This window comes from Phacochoerus africanus, chromosome 1 (assembly GCF_016906955.1).
Source record: "Phacochoerus africanus isolate WHEZ1 chromosome 1, ROS_Pafr_v1, whole genome shotgun sequence".
Lineage (NCBI taxonomy): Eukaryota > Metazoa > Chordata > Mammalia > Artiodactyla > Suidae > Phacochoerus > Phacochoerus africanus.
The window spans coordinates 170,008,079-170,029,582 of NC_062544.1; the positions used below are offsets into that span (position 1 = coordinate 170,008,079).

Sequence of the window (21,504 nt, forward strand, 5' to 3'; positions counted from 1 at the left end):
TCTAAAAAGTCTAGGATATCAGGGCTGTGTTGATGAGTTATTCAAATGCCTTGACTTCTAGAGGCAAAAGTCTCTGAAGAAAGAAAAAACTGCCCGGTGTCCAAAGGGGAACGGCCTAGCTCCAAGGTGGCATCTATAAGGGTGAACTTACCACTTACAACCCTAGAATCTTTGTCTTCCTTCTGGGATTATTCTTATGGCTCCCTGTCAAACCTGGTGGGTTACAAAGAAAGCTTATTTGCACCTGCTTGGGGTGTTGGAAAACAACTGCCAGCAAAGAGATAAGAGTCCTTACCTATTGGCGATGGAACACAGTTGGTTTTCCTTTTCTTCCTTCTGTTTGTCTATATTTCTGACTTTTCTACAAAAAAGAAAAAAAAATCCATATTATTTTCTAATAGGAAAAAAAAATCACAGTTGTTCACCTTTGTTCAGCAGGAAATTTGTCCAAACTTACCCATACAATTCAACATGGCATCATTCTTGTTCATATTGAAAAAATAACTTGTTTAATTTCGAAAAGGGAAAATCTATGAGAAAACAATAGCCTGGGTTTTGGTGACAAAGAATCTTGATTTAAACTCTTAGCACCACACTTCATTAGGCTGGGGTGATCTCGCAAAATGTATTTTTAACCTCTCTAAGCCCTACTGCCTTCTACAGGGGACATGACATCTTCTTCCCAGTGCTCAAGAAACATTTTCTGTTTTTCTTCTCATCCCCAATCCTGAGATCTCAGAAAGTATCTTTATAGAGCAACCAATGCATGTTTCATAGACTTTTAGAAGGAACCTCAGAGTCCATCTGCTCTGAATCTTCTGGAATTCTGTCCACAGCTCCCCTGGTTGAGGCTCCTTGAGCCTTGGTAGAATGCAGCCCACTGCTTCCCAGGGAACATGTGGCCAACTCCATGGGAGGACAAGTCTCACCATGATAATGATGTTACTTGCTTTTTATTTAGCTAAAATCTGACTATGAAATATTATCTACTGTCTTATTCTAACCTCTAGACTCCCAACAAAGAGCTAGCAGGCTCCCTTTCCATCCCATAGTCCTTCAGCTGTTACCCAACACCAGTTCAGAGCAGGGTCATTGCACATGGTAGGGTTTGGTCTGGGCATGGCAGAGACCTTCTTAAAGTGACACAGTGCAAACTAGTAATTTAATCATGCCCCAGGCTGTTGGCAAAATTTCCAGTAGAAGTCCATCTTACTGCCTCCTACATTCTCTAACTGTTCTTTCAACTTTTTCTGCTCTGCCTCCAATCATTTATCAGTATCTTTCCCCTCCTCCACTCAACCTCAATCTTTCTTTCCCCTTACCTTTTGTAAAGGTAGAGGTTTTTACCTCTGCATGGAAGATGCAGCTGAACAAGTTGATTGTGGAAACTGTTTTTGCTAATTCTAGCATGCCAAGTAGGGAAGGAGAGAGAATTTAATGGAGTAGCAAGTATAAAAATAGAGCAATGAGACAACAAACAGTCATTCTGATATTGTCCTTTAAAAAATTCCTGTAGACCTAAGCTCAGCAGTATCCAACTGGATCATCAGATTGTTATTCTCCTACTGAGGAAAACAGAAACTCTTTCAAATATCTCTTTTGCATTCCCAGCTTTCAGTGGAAAAGACAAAGACACGCACTGTAGGCCATTAAGTACTTAAGAGACATGGTTTTAGGCAGGATGTAACTCAATTTTACAGTGATTTATAAAGAGCCTGGGGAAAATATTTCTTGATTTGGGCAGGGGCATTGTCATATTAAAAGTGCAGTATTTCCAGATGCTGTTTGTTTCAGCCCTATATTCTACTGCAACAAGGTTGAGTATCTTGTCTGTGCTGGTGGATTATTAACAGAGGTTATTGGTCTCCATGGCAAAATGATTGCAAAGGACGTAATCTTATTTATGAGGGTGCAAAAAAAAAAGAAAGGACTTAGTGTCAAGCAGAATGTATAAATGCCTGTTGCCATCAAGGTTCTGCTGTATTTGAGAGGCTGAAGCAACTCCAGGGACACAGTTCACGGGCTGATTTCGTTTCTGAGCTCCAAAATACGGATTGATTTGTGGACAATTATTAAGACGCTGTGGCCAATAACTTGAAGAGAGCCTGTGAAGAAGGAAGCGAAGGACTTTGTATCGCAAACCTTGTAGCTCCATCTCCAGCATGTGCACTGGGAGCTGTGCCAAGTGCCTGGGGGGCACCCTCATTCCCCTCACTGTGTTTGGCTTCCTGGCTAACATCCTGCTATTTTTCCCTGGAGGAAAAGTGATAGACAACAATGACCACCTTTCCGATGAAGTCTGGCTTTTTGGAGGAATATTAGGAAGCGGAGTTTTGGTGAGTAGGGAAGCCTTAAAATCCCCCCAGAGGATATATTCACCCTATCCTTTTAAAAGTGGGTACTGACTAAACAGGAAGAGATTTGGCTGCTAACAAAAGCCCAAGCACTGCATGATGAAAAGTTAGCGCTTTAATTTCTGCCCTCCCCATTGGGACGGGCCAAAGACACGTTCATTAAATGGACTAAGTGATGAATCCCCAAGCTTAGGCTAGCAGTTCTCATGGGTCAGTTGAATTTCCTGAACCGAACTGATTGCCGCATAATTTCTTTATTTTAACAAGAAAACGCTGGGGTGCAGGGTGGTGGTCAGGGAGGAGGTGAACACAAATTTTCTAGTAAATGACTGAAAACCACAAGAGAAGCAGGTGTCAGTGGATTCTTCTTCCACTCTTGTGCTAATGATTTCTTTATCCCTCATTTCCAACAGAGGTTGGGACCCTCTGGCTTAGAGAATGAGAGAGCCTCATGTTTCACTACCATTGAGGACAGGATTTTTAATCCCTATCCTGACCCACCATGTAAATGGGAACACAGGGTGTCAGATCTCGACATCCTGCCTCACAACAGCTGCCCTTAGGCCAAATAGAACCCGGATACTCAACACTTGTCCACCCACCAGCCAGGCTCTGTTAGTTCCTGCCATACTCTTTGGCCACCAAGTCCCACATCACAGGTGTGGCTCCTCACACAGCCAGGCAGGCATGGGCACCCCCTTCATGACCAAACCAGAGTCCCTCTAAGGTGCTTCTTTTGCCTATAGATGATCTTCCCTGCACTGGTATTCTTGGGCCTGAAGAACAATGACTGCTGTGGGTGCTGTGGCAACGAGAGCTGCGGGAAGCGCTTTGCGGTGAGTCTGGTTCTGTGCCCTCCTGCTCCCTCGCACTGCCTCCTTGTGCTGGCGGAGGTGGGTGACAGGGGATGGAGAAGTTACCAACCCCAGGAAGGACTTTGGGAGCAGCTGGTAGGAGGATGAAGATGGGGTTCGTGCTGGAGCAAAGTGACAATAATCCTAAATTTTAAAAACCATCGCCCTCATACTTATAAAGGCATGAGTACCATTTAAAATGTTATAAACAGGCAGAGTTGTAAAAGTGCAGCAGTGCTGTATAAAAAATACAGGTTTGGCAGGCAGAAGGGCTGTAACTCTCCCTTTGCCACTGAGAAGCCCTGAGTTCCCTGGCGAGGCCTTTCCTTTCTCTGGCTCTGTGTTGCCTCATCGGTAAAGGGGAGTGGGACAGAATAACAGACAATAACCCTGTCTTCTCCCCAGTGGCCCCCTCAACTCTCCATTCTCACCACCAGCAAGTTCATTGCCTCAGAGCCTCAGCATTTCCGTCCTCTACATGGACTTTGCCTTGGGAACTCTGTTCCCTTTCTTTCTTTTTTTTTTTTTTTGTCTTTTTGCCTTTTCTAGGGCTGCTCCTGTGGCATATGGAGGTTCCCGGGCTAGGGGTCGAATAGGAGCTGTAGCCACCTGGCCTACGCCACAGCCACAGAGGGATTGGAGCCACATCTGTGACGTACACCACAGCTCATGGCAATGCCAGATCCTTAACCCACTGGAGGCCAGAAATTGAACCCGAAACCTCATGGTTCCTAGTCAGATTCATTAACCATTGAGCCATAATGGGAATTCCTCTGTTTCCTTTCTTGTTTTCTGCAGCCATACATCTTATAGTGGGCTACACTGTTCCAAGCGGGAGGGAAAGAAGACTGGGAGTGGGGTTGGGTCCCATTTCCACAACTGGAGTCACTGCTCTCTGTCTCCCTCTGCTCATCTACAACATAAGGATATGGGACTAGATCAGAATTTCCCCAAGTACAGACAAGCTCTGCCCAGATACAGATATGCTCTATCGTTCGATCACATAGAAAGTTAGTTTCTTTTTTGTTCTCCTTCAATCCTCTTGATTCTACCAGAAAACTCTTATTTTGATGGAAATTAGTCCTTACTAATTCAAATCCTTTTTAATTTCCCTTTCTTAACAAAGTGAGATCAAGTCTCTGGCTCCAGGAGATGAGAAACATTAATGAGAAAATCAGTAACATTGTGTTTACATACATTAGTGATTCTAGTTTTTCATTCAGAGAGGTGATATAAATGAATAAAATAGAGTTAACTTAGAGAAGAATAGTGAGTTCGGGTATCTTGATGTGGCAAAAATGAAGAAAGCTGAACTGGAATTACTGTCTGAATGATGATAAGGCAAGCTCCTGCTCTAATTTCCTGAGCTTCAGCTGTCCATCTTAGAGACTCATGAACCCAGTGATGAATTACATTCTCTCACCTTTACCTCTTAAAGGAAAGGTATAGGAGTTCCCACTGTGGCACAGTGGATTTGGAATCCACCTACAACGGCTGGGGTCACTGAGGAATCGCAGGTCAGGCCTGGGAACCTCCATATGCCGAGGGTATGGTCATTTTTTTAAAAAAGGGAAAGGTGCAGCTATTTGTCCTGAAACAGAAACATATCAGCATTTCTCATCATTAATTGCTCGTTTAGTCAACTAAAAAATATGTATTGAGTACATATGAAGGGCTGCAGCTGGTGCACTCTACATACAATGATGCTTTTCCGTATGAGCTCAAAGATCATTCCAAGAGGATGTTCTCACTGTTTAAACACCATCAAGCATTGATGATTATAGCAGCATTTAAAATCATAATTTAGGAGTTCCTGTTGTGGCTCAGTGGGTTAAGAACCCTTCTAGTATCCATGAGGTTGCTGGTTCAATTCCTGGCTTTGTTCAGTGGGTTAAAGGATCCATCATTGCTGCAGGCTGTGGCATACATTGCAGATATTGCCCAGATCTGGCATTGCCATGGCTGTGGCATCATAGGCTGGCAGCTGCATTCAGCCCCTAGCCTGGAAACTTCCATATGCTGCGCATGTGACCCTAAAATCACCATTTATAAAGATGTCAAAATTAACCACAATTTATTTGCTATATTTGCATAATGTGTGTTATATATAATAATATTTTAAAATAATTAATTGTAAAGGAAAGAAATAAATATGTTAACTCATTTCCCTTTGAAACGTAGTCCCATTATAACTTGTAGTTTTTTTGGGGGGAGATAAGTCGGAAATGAGAACTTGCAAAAAATTAGCAATTAAGGAATTTGGATGAATTGCTTAGAAATCTAACAGCTCATTCCCTGGTGCAGAGTAGAAGGCTGAAGATTAGCCAGTATAAAACAAGGATTGGGGGGTTGTTTTGTTTTGTTTTTAGGTTTATGTATAACCACAGTGAGATGTGAAACAGTATTCAAAATACTGTGCAAAACATGTTTTTAAATTAGATTTACGGGGAGTCCAAGAGGAAGGCAGAGAAGTCCTATTTTTCCAAGCAAAGTTAAGTCAATATGCTCAGAAACATTTAGAGCACCCGATTGAAGTGGTCTGACTGGGCGCTCTCACTGTGCCTGAGCTGAGGATGATGCCTCCCAGCGACTGGCTGCCTGTCCACAAGGCAGTGCGCATCAAGTACCAGCTCTTCCAGCTGGAAACCGAGGCACCAGCCACAGCCACCCTGCACCAGGGGTGACCACAAACTAGGTGGTCAGAAGAAGGGTTTCTTACTTGGGGTTCCTTTGTTTGTTAATCAGCTCCCAACTTTTAAAAATAGAAAGATTTCACCAAAAATATCTAGATATCTTACTTATTTTCCTCTTCAAAAAAAAAAAAAAAACAAAAAATTAACCTGGTTCTCCTGGGCCTACACATTGGCACAAAAATGGCCTGCCCTGGGCATGATCAAGTCCTTCACCACACCCCAAAGGGCTATTGGATTCATGTCCCAGCTTTGGAGCCACATTTCCTTAATGTTTTGAGGCTCTGGAGCACAAAGCGATAACCAATTTTTAAAGAAAGATATTTAACAGACAAAAAGAAAAAAAGCTACAACATAATCTGATCAGGACTATAATGCTAAAGATTTGAATTATTTTTCCAAAGGCTCACAGCCTTCCTCTCCAGATATTTAAGGTCACTGGGCTTCCAAGCAACACTGTGTAAGAAATGCTGTTGGGTGGAAAGTCCTGTGAGGCAGAAACAGACTAGGCCAAGGGCTGTTGGACTAAATCCTACGTCTGTCTTCACAGCTTTGCTCTCCATCAGTTGTCCTGGCCTCTCTCCTCTCTTCTCTGCTGTCTTTCTAGAATAGCCCCAGAAATCAGCTGCATCACTCCCTTCCCTTTCCTTGGGTAGTAAAACCAGGACATATTAATCAATAGTGAAAGCAGGGAGTTCCCTGGTGGCTTCGTGGGTTAAGGATCTGGCATTGTCACTGCCAGATCCGTGGCTCTGGTTACTGCTGTGTCATGGGTTCAATCTGTGGCCAGAGCAGCCAAAAAAATAAAATAAAAATAATGGAAGCAGGATGTTATGGCTGTAGAGATAAAGTAAGACAATGAGCAGGAGAAAAAAAAAAATCTTGAGGTCACTTAATTGATAGTTTCATGGTGACACTAAAAATTGGAGGAAAGGCTCCTCTGAAACAGAACAAGACTGAAACCCAATCCCAGGGGTCTGTACCCTTTTACATAAATTAGAGTAAATGAGAACTGAGAACAGGGTGACCTGTGAGGGGAGGATGTCTTCCAAAGTGGGCGTCAAAAACCTTGGCCTGGGTCTGTTGCTAGGTCTCAAGCTTTCCTTCCCATCCTGGAGGTTCACTAGTAGCTGATCTGTGGTAGATCAGGAGCTCCTGCCCTCTAACCCTTAAAAAAAAATGGACCTGTCAGGATCCAAAGGGACAGCTAGTTAATTTTATCAACTCTTGCCTGTTAAATATGTGCTTTAATAAGAACCTTTAGAAGACCTTGACCTTGACTTAAAGGAGTGTCTTTAATAATGGGATGATAAAAAAAGATATTTTGAGGCAGGCAGGTATTTCAGCATCCTTAAAGTACATCAGGCAGATAAAAGCCCACCCCACCCATAGGCAGAGCCAGATGGTTGACAGACCTGTCCTGAAAGATCTTGGTCAGATCATAAATCAGTCTATTCAGTGTAGAGTCAGTGCTTCTTCCTGTGCCCAGCTTGTCTCACCAGTGCCCTCTAGGGACGCCTCCTGTGTGGTGAGCACTGCTGGGGATGGCACTTGCTGAGGCCAGGAACACTGACTCCCTGCCATTCACCACTGCATTCCTTGGAAGGACAGCCAGTTTGAAGGGGGGTGGGGGTTAAGAAAGACAATTCTTTTGAAATAATGGATTAACTTACAGAAGAAATAAAGTGTAGATTCCTATCTCTTCACTAAATATTTTTTCTATGTTTCAAAACCCTCTGCTGTAAAGTGGACCATGGCAGTTGCTAGCTTTCATAAGGGCATTGCAGGGATTGAGGAAGCTGTTTCAAGCATTAGTATGCAGGGAAAGGGCGGCGAGTACCAAGGATCTGGGGTATTGAGGACACACAGGTGCTCAGTAAGTGCATTTTGGGCGGATGAAGTGAATGAATGTCCAGGAAGGATTTAAGGTGATGTGCACACTTTTTCAGGCTCAATTCTCACAGTACCCTTTGAGTTAGGCATTAAGTTTCTAAATTTATGAATTCATAAATAAGGAAACTGAGCCTCTTGCTGGTTAAGTTTCTGACCGACCGCTTGCCTCCCCTGAGCCCATCTTCCCAGCTTCCCAAGACAGAGACAGAAAATTCAGGAGGATATGAAAGTTTAAGTGAAAAAAGACTTCAAGTAATCTCTAAATGACTCTTAGAATACTTGCTTAGGAGTTCCCGTCGTGGCGCAGTGGTTAACGAATCCGACTAGGAACCATGAGGTTGCGGGTTCGATCCCTGCCCTTGCTCAGTGGGTTGATGATCCGGCGTTGCCGTGAGCTGTGGTATAGGTTGCAGACGCGGCTCGGATTCCGCGTTGCTGTGGCTCTGGCGTAGGTAGGCCGGTGGCTACAGCTCCGATTCAACCCCTGGCATGGGAACCTCCATATGCCGCAGGAGCGGCCCAAGAAATAGCAACAACAACAACAACAACAAAAAAAGACAAAAGACAAAAAAAAAAGAATACTTTCTTAGAGGAAACTTCATATCCACGGAAATGCTTCCCCAACACATTGCCACTACCCAAGCTGCAAAATACCTTGTTTCCAGAGTTCCCTGATGGCTCAGCAGGTTAAGGATCCAGCGTTGTCACTGCTGTGGTGCAGATTCAAACCCTGGCCCAGGAAGTTCCACCTGCCACAGGTGCAGCCAAAAAAGAAAAGAAAAGAGTACCTACCATGTCTCCGAATCTCCCACTCTTCCTCCCTTCTCAGCTCCCATGCTTCCTCCATCTGGTTCAGCTGACAGAAAAGGCTAGGATCTGATCCCACATCATCTGCCTTCAGAGCCCAGCAGAGACAGAGGTCTTGAAGCTAACACATGGTGAATTTGACGGCATTATCTTGCATTTCAAGGGAAGTGTTTACAGCATATACATCAACGGATGTTTCTCTAGAAATATGAACTGAACATGAGCAACCCCAAGATAACCTGCTTACTTTTATTTTTCTCCCCAGAGCTCTGCTCTCTGTATTTGTGGGAGGTTAATGTTTGTGAAGCTATGATCATTAAAACATTATTATGGAGTTCCCATTGTGGCTCAGTGGTTAACGAACCCGACTATTATCCATGAGGAAGGAGGTTCAATCCCTGGTCTCGTTCAGTGAGTTAAGGATCGGGCATTGCTGTGAGCTGTGGTGTAAGTTGCAAACACGGCTCAGATCCCACATTGTTGTGGCTGTGGCTACAGCTCTGATTCCACCCCTAGCCTGGGAACCTCCATATGTCACAAGTGTGGCGCTAAAAAAAAAAAAAAAAAGACCAAAAAATATTATATAACAATGATATTTATCAAATGCTTGTTAATGTCATGTGAAATTATCCAAATCTTGGAAATAAGCAAAAGAAATTTCTGGATATCCCAACAGTGAAATACTAGGCATTATGTAATTGCCTGACCCACCTGGGGGTTGTCTGATTTTCTAGAGATGTGTACCTTTGATTCTCTATTTCCTATTGATTAGATATCTTACTTATCATGACCTCTGGGAGACGGGTAGTTATTATTGAGCCTTGTTTTACAGAAGAAAAAATGGAGATCTTAGAAAGATGAACTCCCAAGGTCATGAGGGAGGAACCAGGACTCAAACCCAGATCTATCTGCCTATACTGCATGCCCTTGACCACTGCACAGCAATGCTTCTCTTTATTTTTATTCATCTAGAATAGGAAAAACACGTCCATAGTACAAAAACTGCAAAGGAAGCCACACATTCCTGATTCCAAAGTCTGGCAACGCCCTTCCCCAGAAGTTACCAGTGTCCCCAGTTATTGTGTCTCCTTCCAGAAATACTGAAGGCCTTTTGTCTGTTTGCTTTAAAAAACACCCCATTTAGAGTGTCTGTTCCCTAACATATTCTGCTTGATTTCAATAACTTCTCTTTTACTTTTTATTTTTTAATAACTTATCTTTTTTTTTTTTTTGTCTTTTTGCTATTTCTTGGGCCGCTCCCGCAGCATATGGAGGTTCCCAGGCTAGGGGTTGAATCGGAGCTGTAGCCACTGGCCTACACCAGGGCCACAGCAACTCGGGATCCGAGCCGCATCTGCAACCTACACCACAGCTCACGGCAACGCCGGATCGTTAACCCACTGAGCAAGGGCAGGGACCGAACCCGCAACCTCATGGTTCCTAGTCGGATTCGTTAACCACTGCGCCACGACAGGAACTCCACTTCTCTTTTAACATTAAAATTTTTGGATCAGGACCCCCTGAAAAATTGAAGGTGCTCCATCTGATTTCAAGACTGATAATATCTCTGAGTAGTGAATTTGGCAATTTTTAATTCTTCTGAAAATGAAATTAGTTAAAACAAAGAGACATACAGTATACCTTGCTTCATGTAAGTCATCCATTCTGGAAAATTATAAAAAAAAATTTGGAGTATTTATTTTCTTCATTTTAAGATGAGATATTTCAAATGTGAATACAAAAACAAAACATACCACCTGTAGCTTTAAGAAATTGTAAACTGATGCCATAGTTTCTTCAGGTAGTTTTATAAAGAAATAAAATGTTTGAGAGTAAAGAAAACAAGAATAAAACCTTTCTTGCAAAAAACATTTACAAGAAATAAAACAATTGAGAGTCATGGCATTCTCCGTACCACATTTCCCTCCTTCCTGAGAGTAACCATAATCATGAAATCAGTACACACCATATCTATCCATTTTTTGAACTTTTACTACCAAAAATCAATCTATCAAATGTTCTAGACTATACTGTCTACTAGAGTAGCCATTATCCATATGGAGCTATTGAGCACATGGAATGTGGCTGGTCTAAATTGAGATGTACCCCGGGTATAAAATACACACCAGATTTCAAATAATTAGTACAAAAGAAGAATGTAAAATGTCTCATAGTAATTGTTTTGTTGATTACATATTGAAATGATAATACATTGTATATGTTGAGTTAAAGAAACTGTGTCATTAAGATTAATTTCGGAGTTCCCGTCGTGGCTTGGTGGTTAATGAATCTGACTAGGAACGAGGTTGCGGGTTCGATCCCTGGCCTTGCTCAGTGGGCTAAGGATCTGGTGTTGCCGTGAGCTGTGGTGTAGGTCACAGGCCGGCAGCTGTAGCTCCAATTAGACCCCTAGCCTGGGAACCTCCATGTGCCACGGGTGTGGCCATAGAAAAAGACCAAAAACAAAAAAACTCACTTTTTAAAAACTTTTAAAGCGGAGGTTACTAGAAAATTTTAAGTTACATATAGGGCTTGCGTTATATTTCAATTGGACAGGGCTAGTCTAGAGGTGCTTACAATGAAGACTCTCCATAAAGGGGAAAATCCTCTCATTGATATTTTATAAGAACCTGGTTTTGATTTCCTCAGACTTGCTTAAAATGAAGACTTGCTTGCTTGCAGTTGTACACACTTTTCATGTCTGTAAACATCTGCCTGTTAAAATGTTTCAAGAATGATATCTAAAATCCTTTACCCATCTCATATAGCAGGAATAGTGCAAGTTAGGTTTCTCCTCTCACTGCCAGCCAGTGGTGATGAAATCCTGAGTTGTAGCTGAAGGGACATTTTAGTACCGCCCACCCATTTCTTCTGTTACCACTGGGAGCTGAGGCCAGAGAGCTGGGGGTGGGGGGGGGGGGGAGGGCTGGAACCCAGGTGTCCTCAGACTTCCAAACTCCCTTTTTGAAAATGCAAGCTTCTTTTTTATTACAGCAATTTTAGATACTCTTCCATTCTTACCTGTCAATAGTTTCATGATTCCCAACTAATAAATATAACTCAAGATCAGAAGGTCAAGTAGGCAAAAAGATATTTTTTCCTTATCTATTGTTTTATTTATATGAGAGAACCAATGTCATTTACAAAGAAATTTGAAAATGACAGGGTATCTGGAGTTAGTTGGCAGAGTATTGTGTGTGGTGTGTGTGTGTGTGAAGTGGTGAAGTTTACAGGACACTGGATATAATTATCATGTATACCCAAATATAAGGCAAAACAATATATAATCATCTCTCATTTTCCCATAAAGTTTCAAAAAATGTTCCTTGACTAGCATTAATATTCACATAAACTTTCAATGACATAGCAAATTTTTAATCACATGTATAAAATATAAAATAATTTTTTTGTCTTTTTTTTAATGGCTGCACCCATGGCATATGGAAGTTGCCAGGCTAAGGATCGAATCGGAGCTACAGCTGCCAGCATACACCACAGCCACAGCAACAGCAGATCTGAACTGCATCTGGGACCTGCACCACAGCTCATGGCAATGCTGGATCCTTAACCCACTGAGAGAGGCCAGGGATTGAACCTGCATCCTCATGGATACTAGTTGGGTTCATTACTACTGAAGCACAATGGGAACTCCATAAAATAATTTTAATATATGCTTTTGAGATATTACTTCTCCCCCATTTATTTATTCTAAAATGTTTTCATACATCTTTGACATCAAAGTCTTTGCTCTCACTGAAGTCTTTGGAGCCATCAAAAGTTACACACAGGGAGTTTCCCCGTGGTCTAATGGTTAGGATTCAGCACTTCTACTGCTACAGCCTGGGTTCAATCCCTGGCCTGGGAACTGAGATCCTACTTCAAGCTGCTGCATGCCACAGCCAAAAAAGAAAAATTTCCCACAGTACATTCTCTCTTCCATTTAATGACATTTTTGTATCCATGTGTGATGTCGTCAGTGGGAATTTCAGTCTTAGTCATAAATATCAATTCACATAAGACAAAGACAGATTCAGACATTCCTCTTGCAGGTATAAATTAATTATCTCCACTACTGTAAACACTGTGTGCTCATATTAGAATGCCCTCTAAAAGGCCTGTTAACTATGATATCCAGAGCTAAGAACTGTGAGGTAAACTTTCCAAGAATTATTAACAAATCTGTGTTAAGAAAGAAATTTTTAAATAATTCTGTCATCCAATAGTAATGGGGTTGTTTCTGACTAATGTCTTTCCTACACAATACTTGGCTGTTCAAATTTGAGGAAATGCCCTATTGCATGATGGATGAAATAAGGACAGGGCTCTAAGGCAATTCCCTCACATCTGAGGAGAGTGCCCATTCTACCATGATAAATTGAGAAAAATGTTCTTTTACTTCTGACCTACATTATATTCACAAATTTTTTGATGGTGAGAATAGGTTTAAGATATCCTAGGCACAAAAAAAAAAAATAAGGGGAACAAAATCTAACTGATAAGTAATATGAAAGGCTAGTCATTGAAAACATCCAAGAGTTCCCAATGTGGCTCAGCGGGTTAAAAAACCAACTAGTATCCATGAAGATGCAGGTTCAATCCCTGGCATCGCTCAGTGGGTTAAGGGTCCGGTGTTGCCACAAGTTGTGGCATAGGTTGCAGATTTAGCTCGGATCTGGCATTGCTGTGGCTGTGTTATAGGCTGGCAGCTGCAGCTCCAAATCAACCCCTAGCCTAGGAACATCCATATGCCGCAGGTGCAGCCATAAAAAGAAAAAATAATGAAATCATCCAGTAAGTACCTTTGATTCAGTATTTTTGATAAGCTAGGAAGGAAAACAGCAAATGTACAGTTGGTGGTAGGAGTCGGGCAACATCCAAACTATCTTCAGATAACCTACTGTCCACGGCTTCAAGGAATTTGTCCTCTGGTTGGCCAAGACACACATAAACAGCTATGCATTATGGTTGTGGGTAGCTGCTGTGATGGGAGTTGACACATTCCAGAGTATGGGGCGGGTGAGAGATATGAAGGAAGGAAATGTAGGTTCTACATGGGAAGTCAGACATGGCCCGTGGTGCCAGAGCTCAGTCTTGGAAATGTGCACTCAAAATACACTTATATATGCTATGAATATGAATCCCTGCTAAATAGATTACACAGACTCCAGTTGCCCTGGTACAATTTGATCCTTTCAACCCTGAAACCCTGAAATACATACCGTGAAAAGATTGATAGTAACATGGGAAAGAGGGAAGAGGGAATATCTGACATTTAGCTCAGGTTAGCACATCTAACTTAGGTAGGCTTTATCGTGCCCTTTTTCTAGATAAGAAACAAAGACCCTGAGGATACATCCCTTGTGTAGTCATCTCACAGAGAAAAGTAGTAAAGCTGAGATCTGAGCCTGAGTCTGCTGACTTTTTAAACTCTGCTCTGCACTATACCTTTGTGTCACCGGAGCAGTAGAGGTGATAATTTTTCACCTCCATTTCCAAAATTATTCATGTTTCCATACTACTCTCTAATTTCTGTTTTAGAATGGACATTGCCTCTCTAGATCTTTTTTTTTTTTTTTTCATCTCTAATAGAGAGTTAGCCTGGATAGGCTCCAGGACCGTTTCTGCCTTTTATATTCTATATATCTATTCTATATTCTATCTTGATTTTATAATTTGAAAAAAAAAGATGCTAGTGCAGTCTATTTTTCACTAATTAATCTCTGTCATATAAAAATATTTAAAAGAGGAGTTCCCTGATGACCTAGTGCTTAAGGATTCAGTGTAGTCGCTGCTGTGGCTTGGATTCAATCTTTGGTCCAAGAACTTCCACATGCCATGGAGGTGGTCAAAAAAAAAAAAAAAGAAATTAAAACAACTGGAATTGTTGGGTTTGTGTAATCCAAAGGAGAGAAAACTTTCAGAGAGCGGAAGGGGTGGAGAGATGTAAAGCAGGCAATAGTTTTGTGTAAGATATAAAATATCTTTGGATATTTTAGAGGTTGCTACCTCATGGGAAAGAGGTTGGACTTAATCTTCTTGAATTCAAGGAATATAACTAGGACTGATGAGGAGAAATTCTTGGCTGCCACACCTTGTCATAAACAGAATCCGCCTGCCAAATGACGCCCCACTATGACTTAGCTTCAGCAAGATAACTGGACCAGAAAACTGAAGATCACTTTCCATTCTAAGATTCTTTGATTCTATAAAAGCCTAGTCTTCCATTATTAACTTTGTGAAGGAGCGTCTGTTCTTAATGAGGTTAAAAATCATGGTTCAAATGTATCAAATCATAACTAGCACTTGAGTCATCAATGAATAGGTGAAAAATGTATGGGGATAGGGTGAAAAGGGGCACATGAGACACCAAAAATCATTCTAGGAGACCCCACAACCCTATTTCCAGTAAAGACTGGCTCTACCCCTAACTTCCCTATATTCACCGTGCTCAGCAACAGGCTGCTTAGGAGTGCTGCGGATAATCTCTGGACACCTTAAGAACCTGGTGGTCTTTCTCCTTCTCTTTCAGATGTTCACCTCCACAATATTTGCTGTGGTTGGATTCTTGGGTGCCGGATACTCATTTATCATCTCAGCCGTCTCAATCAACAAGGGGCCAAAATGTTTCATAGCCAGGAATAGCACGTGGGGCTACCCTTTCCACGACGGGTAAGGTATACCCTGTACACCTACAATACCCATGTGTCACCACAGGGGGCACCAGCTGGTAAAGGGCCCAAGGGGGACACAGCACACAGTCCGCCATCTTCAGTGTACAATCTCCAACATTTTGCTCTTCTGGGGCAGAGTCAGAGTTGTGGGGTGGATTTGCAAAAGCTTTCATCTCTCAGTGCTCTTTTGATAGACATCAGGAGAAATCATGAAAGAGAGTGCCTCAGCTAGCCCAAGGCCTGGAGATTGGTGGGGGTCACCACATGCATTCAAACACTTATTGCATCAACACGAGGCAACTAGTAATATTCATAAATAGAAAGCAGTGGCTTCCATTGCACATCTTTCAATAGGAAACAAGAATGATTACTCATTAACAGAGTTCAGAGGCTTTCACTAATAACCCAAATGATGGATAACTAAACAATCTTTTATGGTGCAAATTTATGGAAAATGACCTTGAAAACATTGTAGTTTCCTCAAGAGAGTTGATGTCAATAGAACCTATTAAAATTACACATCATATTTTCATGGTACTTTGTGATTTATTAAAAATAAAAAAAAAAACTTGGAGTTTCCGTTTTGGCGCAGTGGTTAACGAATCCAACTCGGAACCATGAGGTTGCAGGTTCGATCCCTGGCCTTGCTCAGTGGGTTAAGGATGCAGCATTGCTGTGAGCTGTGGTGTAGGCCGGTGACTATGGCTCCGATTAGACCCCCTAGCCTGGGAATCTCCATATCCTGCGGGAGCGGCCCTAGAAAAGGCAAAAAGACAAAAAAGAAAGAAAGAGAGAGAGAGAGAGAGAGAGAAAGAAAGAAAGAAAGAAAGAAAGAAAGAAAGAAAGAAAGAAAGAAAGAAAGAAAGAAAGAGAAAGAGAGAGAGAGAGAGAAAGAAAGAAAGAAAGAAAGAAAGAAAGAAAGAAAGAAAGAAAGAAAGAAAGAAAGAAAGAAAGAAAGAAAGAATAAAACGTAAAAAAAAAATAAATTTACAACAAACTCCACAGCAACCTCAGAAGGTAGTTACTCCCCACCAAGGCAGGCTGAATAAATGTGACTTGCTCCAAGTCATACAGTTAGTGGGGACAGAGACAGGGCGTAAACACACATCTTCTAAGTGAAAGTCCTTAGTCCTTTTATATTACACACCCTTCTGCCCCTAGACACACTGCCCAAGGCAGTACACAATTTCCACATGTGGCCACTTAAACATAAATTTATTTTAATGGAATACATTTTAAAATTCCTCAATCACATGAGCCATATTTCAAGCATTCAGTAACTACACAGGACTATTAGTTACCAGAATGAAAACCGCAGAGAGAGGACTTTCCATTAGATGGGGCTGCAGTAGACCCTAACTTCCAGAAGGACTGGGACTATTTCTATTTTGTTCACCATTGCAGCCCTGCTGCCCCGTACAAGAACTGACGTATCTTGAGAGTCAGGAATTACAGCTGTTGGGTCCTCCTGCACATGGAGGATAGGTCTTTGCCTAACAAATCTGTAGGACACTAATTCATTAACTTACCCCCCAATTTATTAACATATAGTGAGATTCTACAGAACCCTAAGAGTAAGCTTCACATGGAAGAAATGGGGGGGTGCTGGTTCTGTATGACACAGGGTCTCAGTTTGTCCTCAAGTGTTTCACATAAAACATCATCCCCACCCTTCTCTGTAGTTAAACAGGAGTATAAGCCCTCTAATATCCTCATGTCCCACCCAGTGATTCCCATGGATGTTTATGTTCAGTTTTTGTGGAAAGCCCTCTCCTGTTACAGAGGACTGCTGGGCTCCATGGCTGTAGGGTTGGCTTGCCTGAGCATAGCATTCAGACTGCATGAGGGACCACCTCCTGAGGTCCTTGCCTCTATGGCTCCCTCTCCCCGACCCAGGAGGTGTGTCTATGAAGCTATAGATTACGTCTCCTTTCAAGGGCCCTTCCCTAGAACTTCTTTTTTTTAATTTTTTTTATTAAATATAGTTGACTTGCAATGTTGTGTCAATTTCTGCCATACAGCAAAGTGACCCAATCATACATATATATATTGTGTATATATATATATATATATATATATATACACAATATTTTTCTCATATTATCTTCTCTCATGTTCTATCACAAGATATTGGATATAGTTTCCAGTACTATACAGGAGGACCTCATTGCTTATCCATTCTAAATGCAACAGTTTGCATCTTCTAACCCGAAACTCCCTGTCCATCCCATTCCCCCTTGGCAACCAGTATTTCCATCAGCACCATCAGTGCGGTATTAAACACATTTTCTATTTATTCTGTAATGTGAACGATACTACCCTTGATGAATTTAAGACCAATTTGAATAAATCTATGTCCAAAACAAGGGAGGGAGAAAGAAACAAAAGAAAAGCTAAGTAACAAGGCAGTACAATGATCCCATATTGTTCTGACTAGTGGGCCCTCACACCCTCCCCTGGCACACTCACAGCTTGCTTGGGGTGAGCTGGGCCCAATGCTCCAGGTCAGGACAGTGGCAGCTGGTCTGTGGGCCACACCGGGAAATGCTAGCTTGTGGGAGGACAGGAAACCCCTTTTCAAAGTCTTCTGTATCTGTCCTCCTACTGAAGCAGGTTTGCTTTCACATCTGATTCATGCGTTGCACATCACTGTGATAGATGCTTTTGTCTGCATTGTTTTACCTACGCCTCACCACAGCAGCTAACCCGCCCATTGACAGCTATCAGATTAGAGCAGTTTAATAACAAAACCAGAATAAACTGTGCAGGCAACATTTCAGAATTCTCCACCCATCCTCTGTTCACCATATGGCTTTGATAATTATTGGACGGGAGAAAGATTAGATACCTGGACATCTGCCTCAGGACTTCAAACTATAATATGATCAAAAATTGCTATATAGGGGTTTATTACAAAACCATATATGTTACCCTTTCCATGTGATTTATAAATAAGAATGATTTTGACTCTTCATGCTCTTTCCTATCATGCCCTGACTCCAGAATTTAATCCCATATAAATGCAGGTCCACTCTCACTGTGAAATATGCTTAAATTGCTATGGGAGGGGCTCTTAGGAGGGTAGGTCATGGTGGAGTGTCTCACCATACCTCTGCCACCTGGCAGGCTTTCCTCAGCATCCCATTGTCCCTACATCCTATTCCTATCTTCCTTTATAACCTTACCTCCCATGCCAGCTCCAAATCTCCCCTTGAACTGCAGGGGCTTGTCTTGAGTTTCTTATAATAATACTTGAACTTAGGTGTTTTCAGTTTGACAAAGAGCTTTCATCTACAGTATTTTATTTGATCCTCACAAAAAGCTCGTGAGATGATCAACTCTCCTTCCAGAGGTAAGACAGCCAAGGCCCAGAGAGGGCAAGCGACTTGCCCGAAGGAATGCTGTTCTTAATCATCAAAGCTTGAATCTAGGTTTTCTGACTTCAAGTCACAGAGCATTTTCTAGGACACAATTTATATTGATTTCGCTATCTGATTTTTGAAGAGTCCATTTAGAAAAGCTCAGGGGCATCTGTCTCAAATCTTTTTTACTGTCTTGTGGACTCTTTTTTTCTAAAATTTTATTGGAGTAAGGTTGACTTACAATGTTATGTTAGTTTCAGGTATATAGCAAAGTGAATAAGCCATGCATATACATATATATCCATTCTTTTTCTGATTCTTTCCCCATATAGATTTTTCCCATGCTATACAGTAGGTCCTTGCTTCTGATCTATTTTGTATATAGCAGTGTGTACATTCCAATCCCAACCTCCCAATCCATCCCTTCCCCTCAATGTTTCCTTTTCCATAACCCTAAATTTGGTTTCAAAATCTTTGAGTCTGTTTCTGTTTTGTAAGTTCTTTTGTATCACTTTTTGTTACATTCCACATATTAGTGATCTCATATGACATTTGTCTTTCTCTGTCTGACTTACTTCACTTAGTATGATAATTTCTAGGTCCATCTAAATTGCTGCAAATGGCATTATTTCATTCTCCTTTATGGCTGAGTAATATTCCCTTATATGTATGTACCACATCTTTTTTATCCATTCCTCTGTTAATGGACATTTAGATTGCTTCCATGTGTTAGCTTTTGCGAATAGTGCTATTATGAACATGTGGGCGCATGTATCTTTTTGAATTTGTAGTTTTGTCTGGATATATGCCCAGGAGTGGGATTGCTGGATCATATGGTAGTTCTATATTTAGTTTTTAAAGAAATTCCATACTATTCTCCATAGTGGTCAGACCAGTTTGCATTCCTACCAACAGTGTAGGAGGGTTCCCTTTTCTCTACATCCTCTCCAGCATTTATTGTTTGTAAACTTGTTGATGATGGCCATTCTGTCTGGTGTGCAGTTAATACCTCATTGTAGTTTCAATTTGCACTTCTCTAATAATTAGTGATGTTGAGCATCTTTTCATATGTTTTTTGGCCATCTGTATGTCTTCTTTGGAGAAATGTTTATTTGGATCTTCTGACCATTTTGATTGGATTTTTTTATATAAAACCATATGAGATGGTTGTATATTTTGGAGATTAATCCTTCGTCAGTCGCTTTGTTGAGCAAAATTTTCTCCCATTCTGTGGGTTGTCTTTTCATTTTGCACACCATGGTTTCCTTTGGTGTGCAAAAACTTTTAAGTTTAATTGGGTCCCATTCTGTGGATTCTTCTTATCCATTGATCCTAGTGTGTAAACATCACAGGAGTTATTTTGTAGCTGCAGGTGTAACACACATAGACAGCTATCTAGTGGGTATAAAGGAATGATCATTTGTAGAAGCCCAAAGGGAAGGACTTAAAACAGCTTCCCTTATCACCAAGTGTCAGAGGCAGCATCTCCTCCTCCTCCTCCTCATTTTTTCCTCCTCCTCCTTCTAATGTTTAAAGCCTGAGTGTTTTTGCTTTCATTATTTCACTTAATCCTCCTAATAAATCTCAGGAGATTTCTTGTCCCTAGAGTAGAACAATATAGTTCAAAAGGTTAATTTGCCTGGGGCTCCGCAGCTAGAAATTAGTAGAAGAATTAAAAAAAAAGAAGCACCTTACAGTACCTTACATTGTGCTGAAGCCTGTGCCAAACATGGAGCACAGAAGGACAGACCTGGGCCCTGCCCCAGTGAATACATGTTAAGTTAGAGTGACGACACGGAACAGATCCTCACTTACCAAAAGGGTGAAATGGAAGTATGCAAGGAAAACTTCTCAGAGGAGGTGACGTGGGCTGGTTTTGGAAGTTGCACAGAAGCGTGCCTTCCAGGGAGGAAGGGAAGCAGAGGCAGAGAGAAGAGCAAATCCTGAGGCAACCTAGAAAAGGTCCCCTGAGCTCAGAGTATGTCAGTTCATTGTATGGCTGGAAGCTCAGGGTTAATTTGGGGAGGAAGAGCCGAGGGAACCCATAGGATGGAGATGATTAAGAAGAAGGAAGACCTTCAGGTCATCCGGGAACAGCAGAGGATTTCAAGCAGGACAAGCCATGACCACTCGGGAGTTTTAGGATGATCCTGATAGTAGTGACATGTAGAATGACAAGAAGGTTCAGTAACTGAAAGAGGGAGCAAAGTAGGAGGTTGGAGTACTTGTCCAGATAAGATCTTGAGCATCCCCAAGGTATGGAACTGGGGATCAAAAAAGGAGAGAAATTTCAGAGACTGTCTGAGATGGAATCACCAGGATTAGGTGTGAGGAAAGATAGAAGGTTATCAGGAGGGCTCTTTCCAGCTTGGGGCACAAAATTCAGGGCTCTTCAAGGCCATAGATTTTAATGCTGTTTCCTTAGAAATGTTTGTTGACCATCATGTTAAAGTGGCAAAAGCAGGTAACTTTTTCTGTCCTAGGAAAAAGAAGCATACTAAAGAAGCATCCTAGAAGAAAAAAGAAACCTAGGGCATTTTGAGATCCGCCCTCTTAGTTTCCTTTGAAGTAGGACCTCCTCCCATCCAGGCCTTCCTTTCTGAGACAATTGGCCACCTCTCCCCTGACCCTGAGCTGCTGAAAGGGAAGCAGCTTGCATAGGGCATGGGGACAGCTGTGGGAGGGAATACAGGAGGCAAGGCCAAGGACAGTCAGCAGTGGGGGAGCAACAAGGACATGGCCAAGCACAATACTGCCTGCTCCCTGGGGAAGGAGTTCAGGGGGGAAGAAGAGTGCTCTCTCACCAAGCACAGAACTGATACAATTCAATGTTGTGCCTGGGCTTTCAGTTAAGACTATCAGCAGCCGCTCTT

At 41.8% G+C, this 21,504-nt stretch overlaps 1 protein-coding gene across 1 annotated transcript in view; it reads left to right on the top strand.

The window, feature by feature from the left end:
• Positions 1 to 1,738: 1,738 nt before the first annotated feature.
• Positions 1,739 to 21,504, top strand: part of TM4SF4 (transmembrane 4 L six family member 4) — a 30,264-nt gene continuing 10,498 nt past the window's right edge. Inside the window, exons 1-3 of the mRNA XM_047754922.1 lie at positions 1,739 to 2,336; positions 3,101 to 3,190; positions 15,128 to 15,267. Of these exons, the coding sequence (XP_047610878.1) occupies positions 2,163 to 2,336; positions 3,101 to 3,190; positions 15,128 to 15,267 (404 nt within the window). The 5' untranslated portion in view covers positions 1,739 to 2,162. The remainder of the gene's footprint in view (positions 2,337 to 3,100; positions 3,191 to 15,127; positions 15,268 to 21,504) is intronic.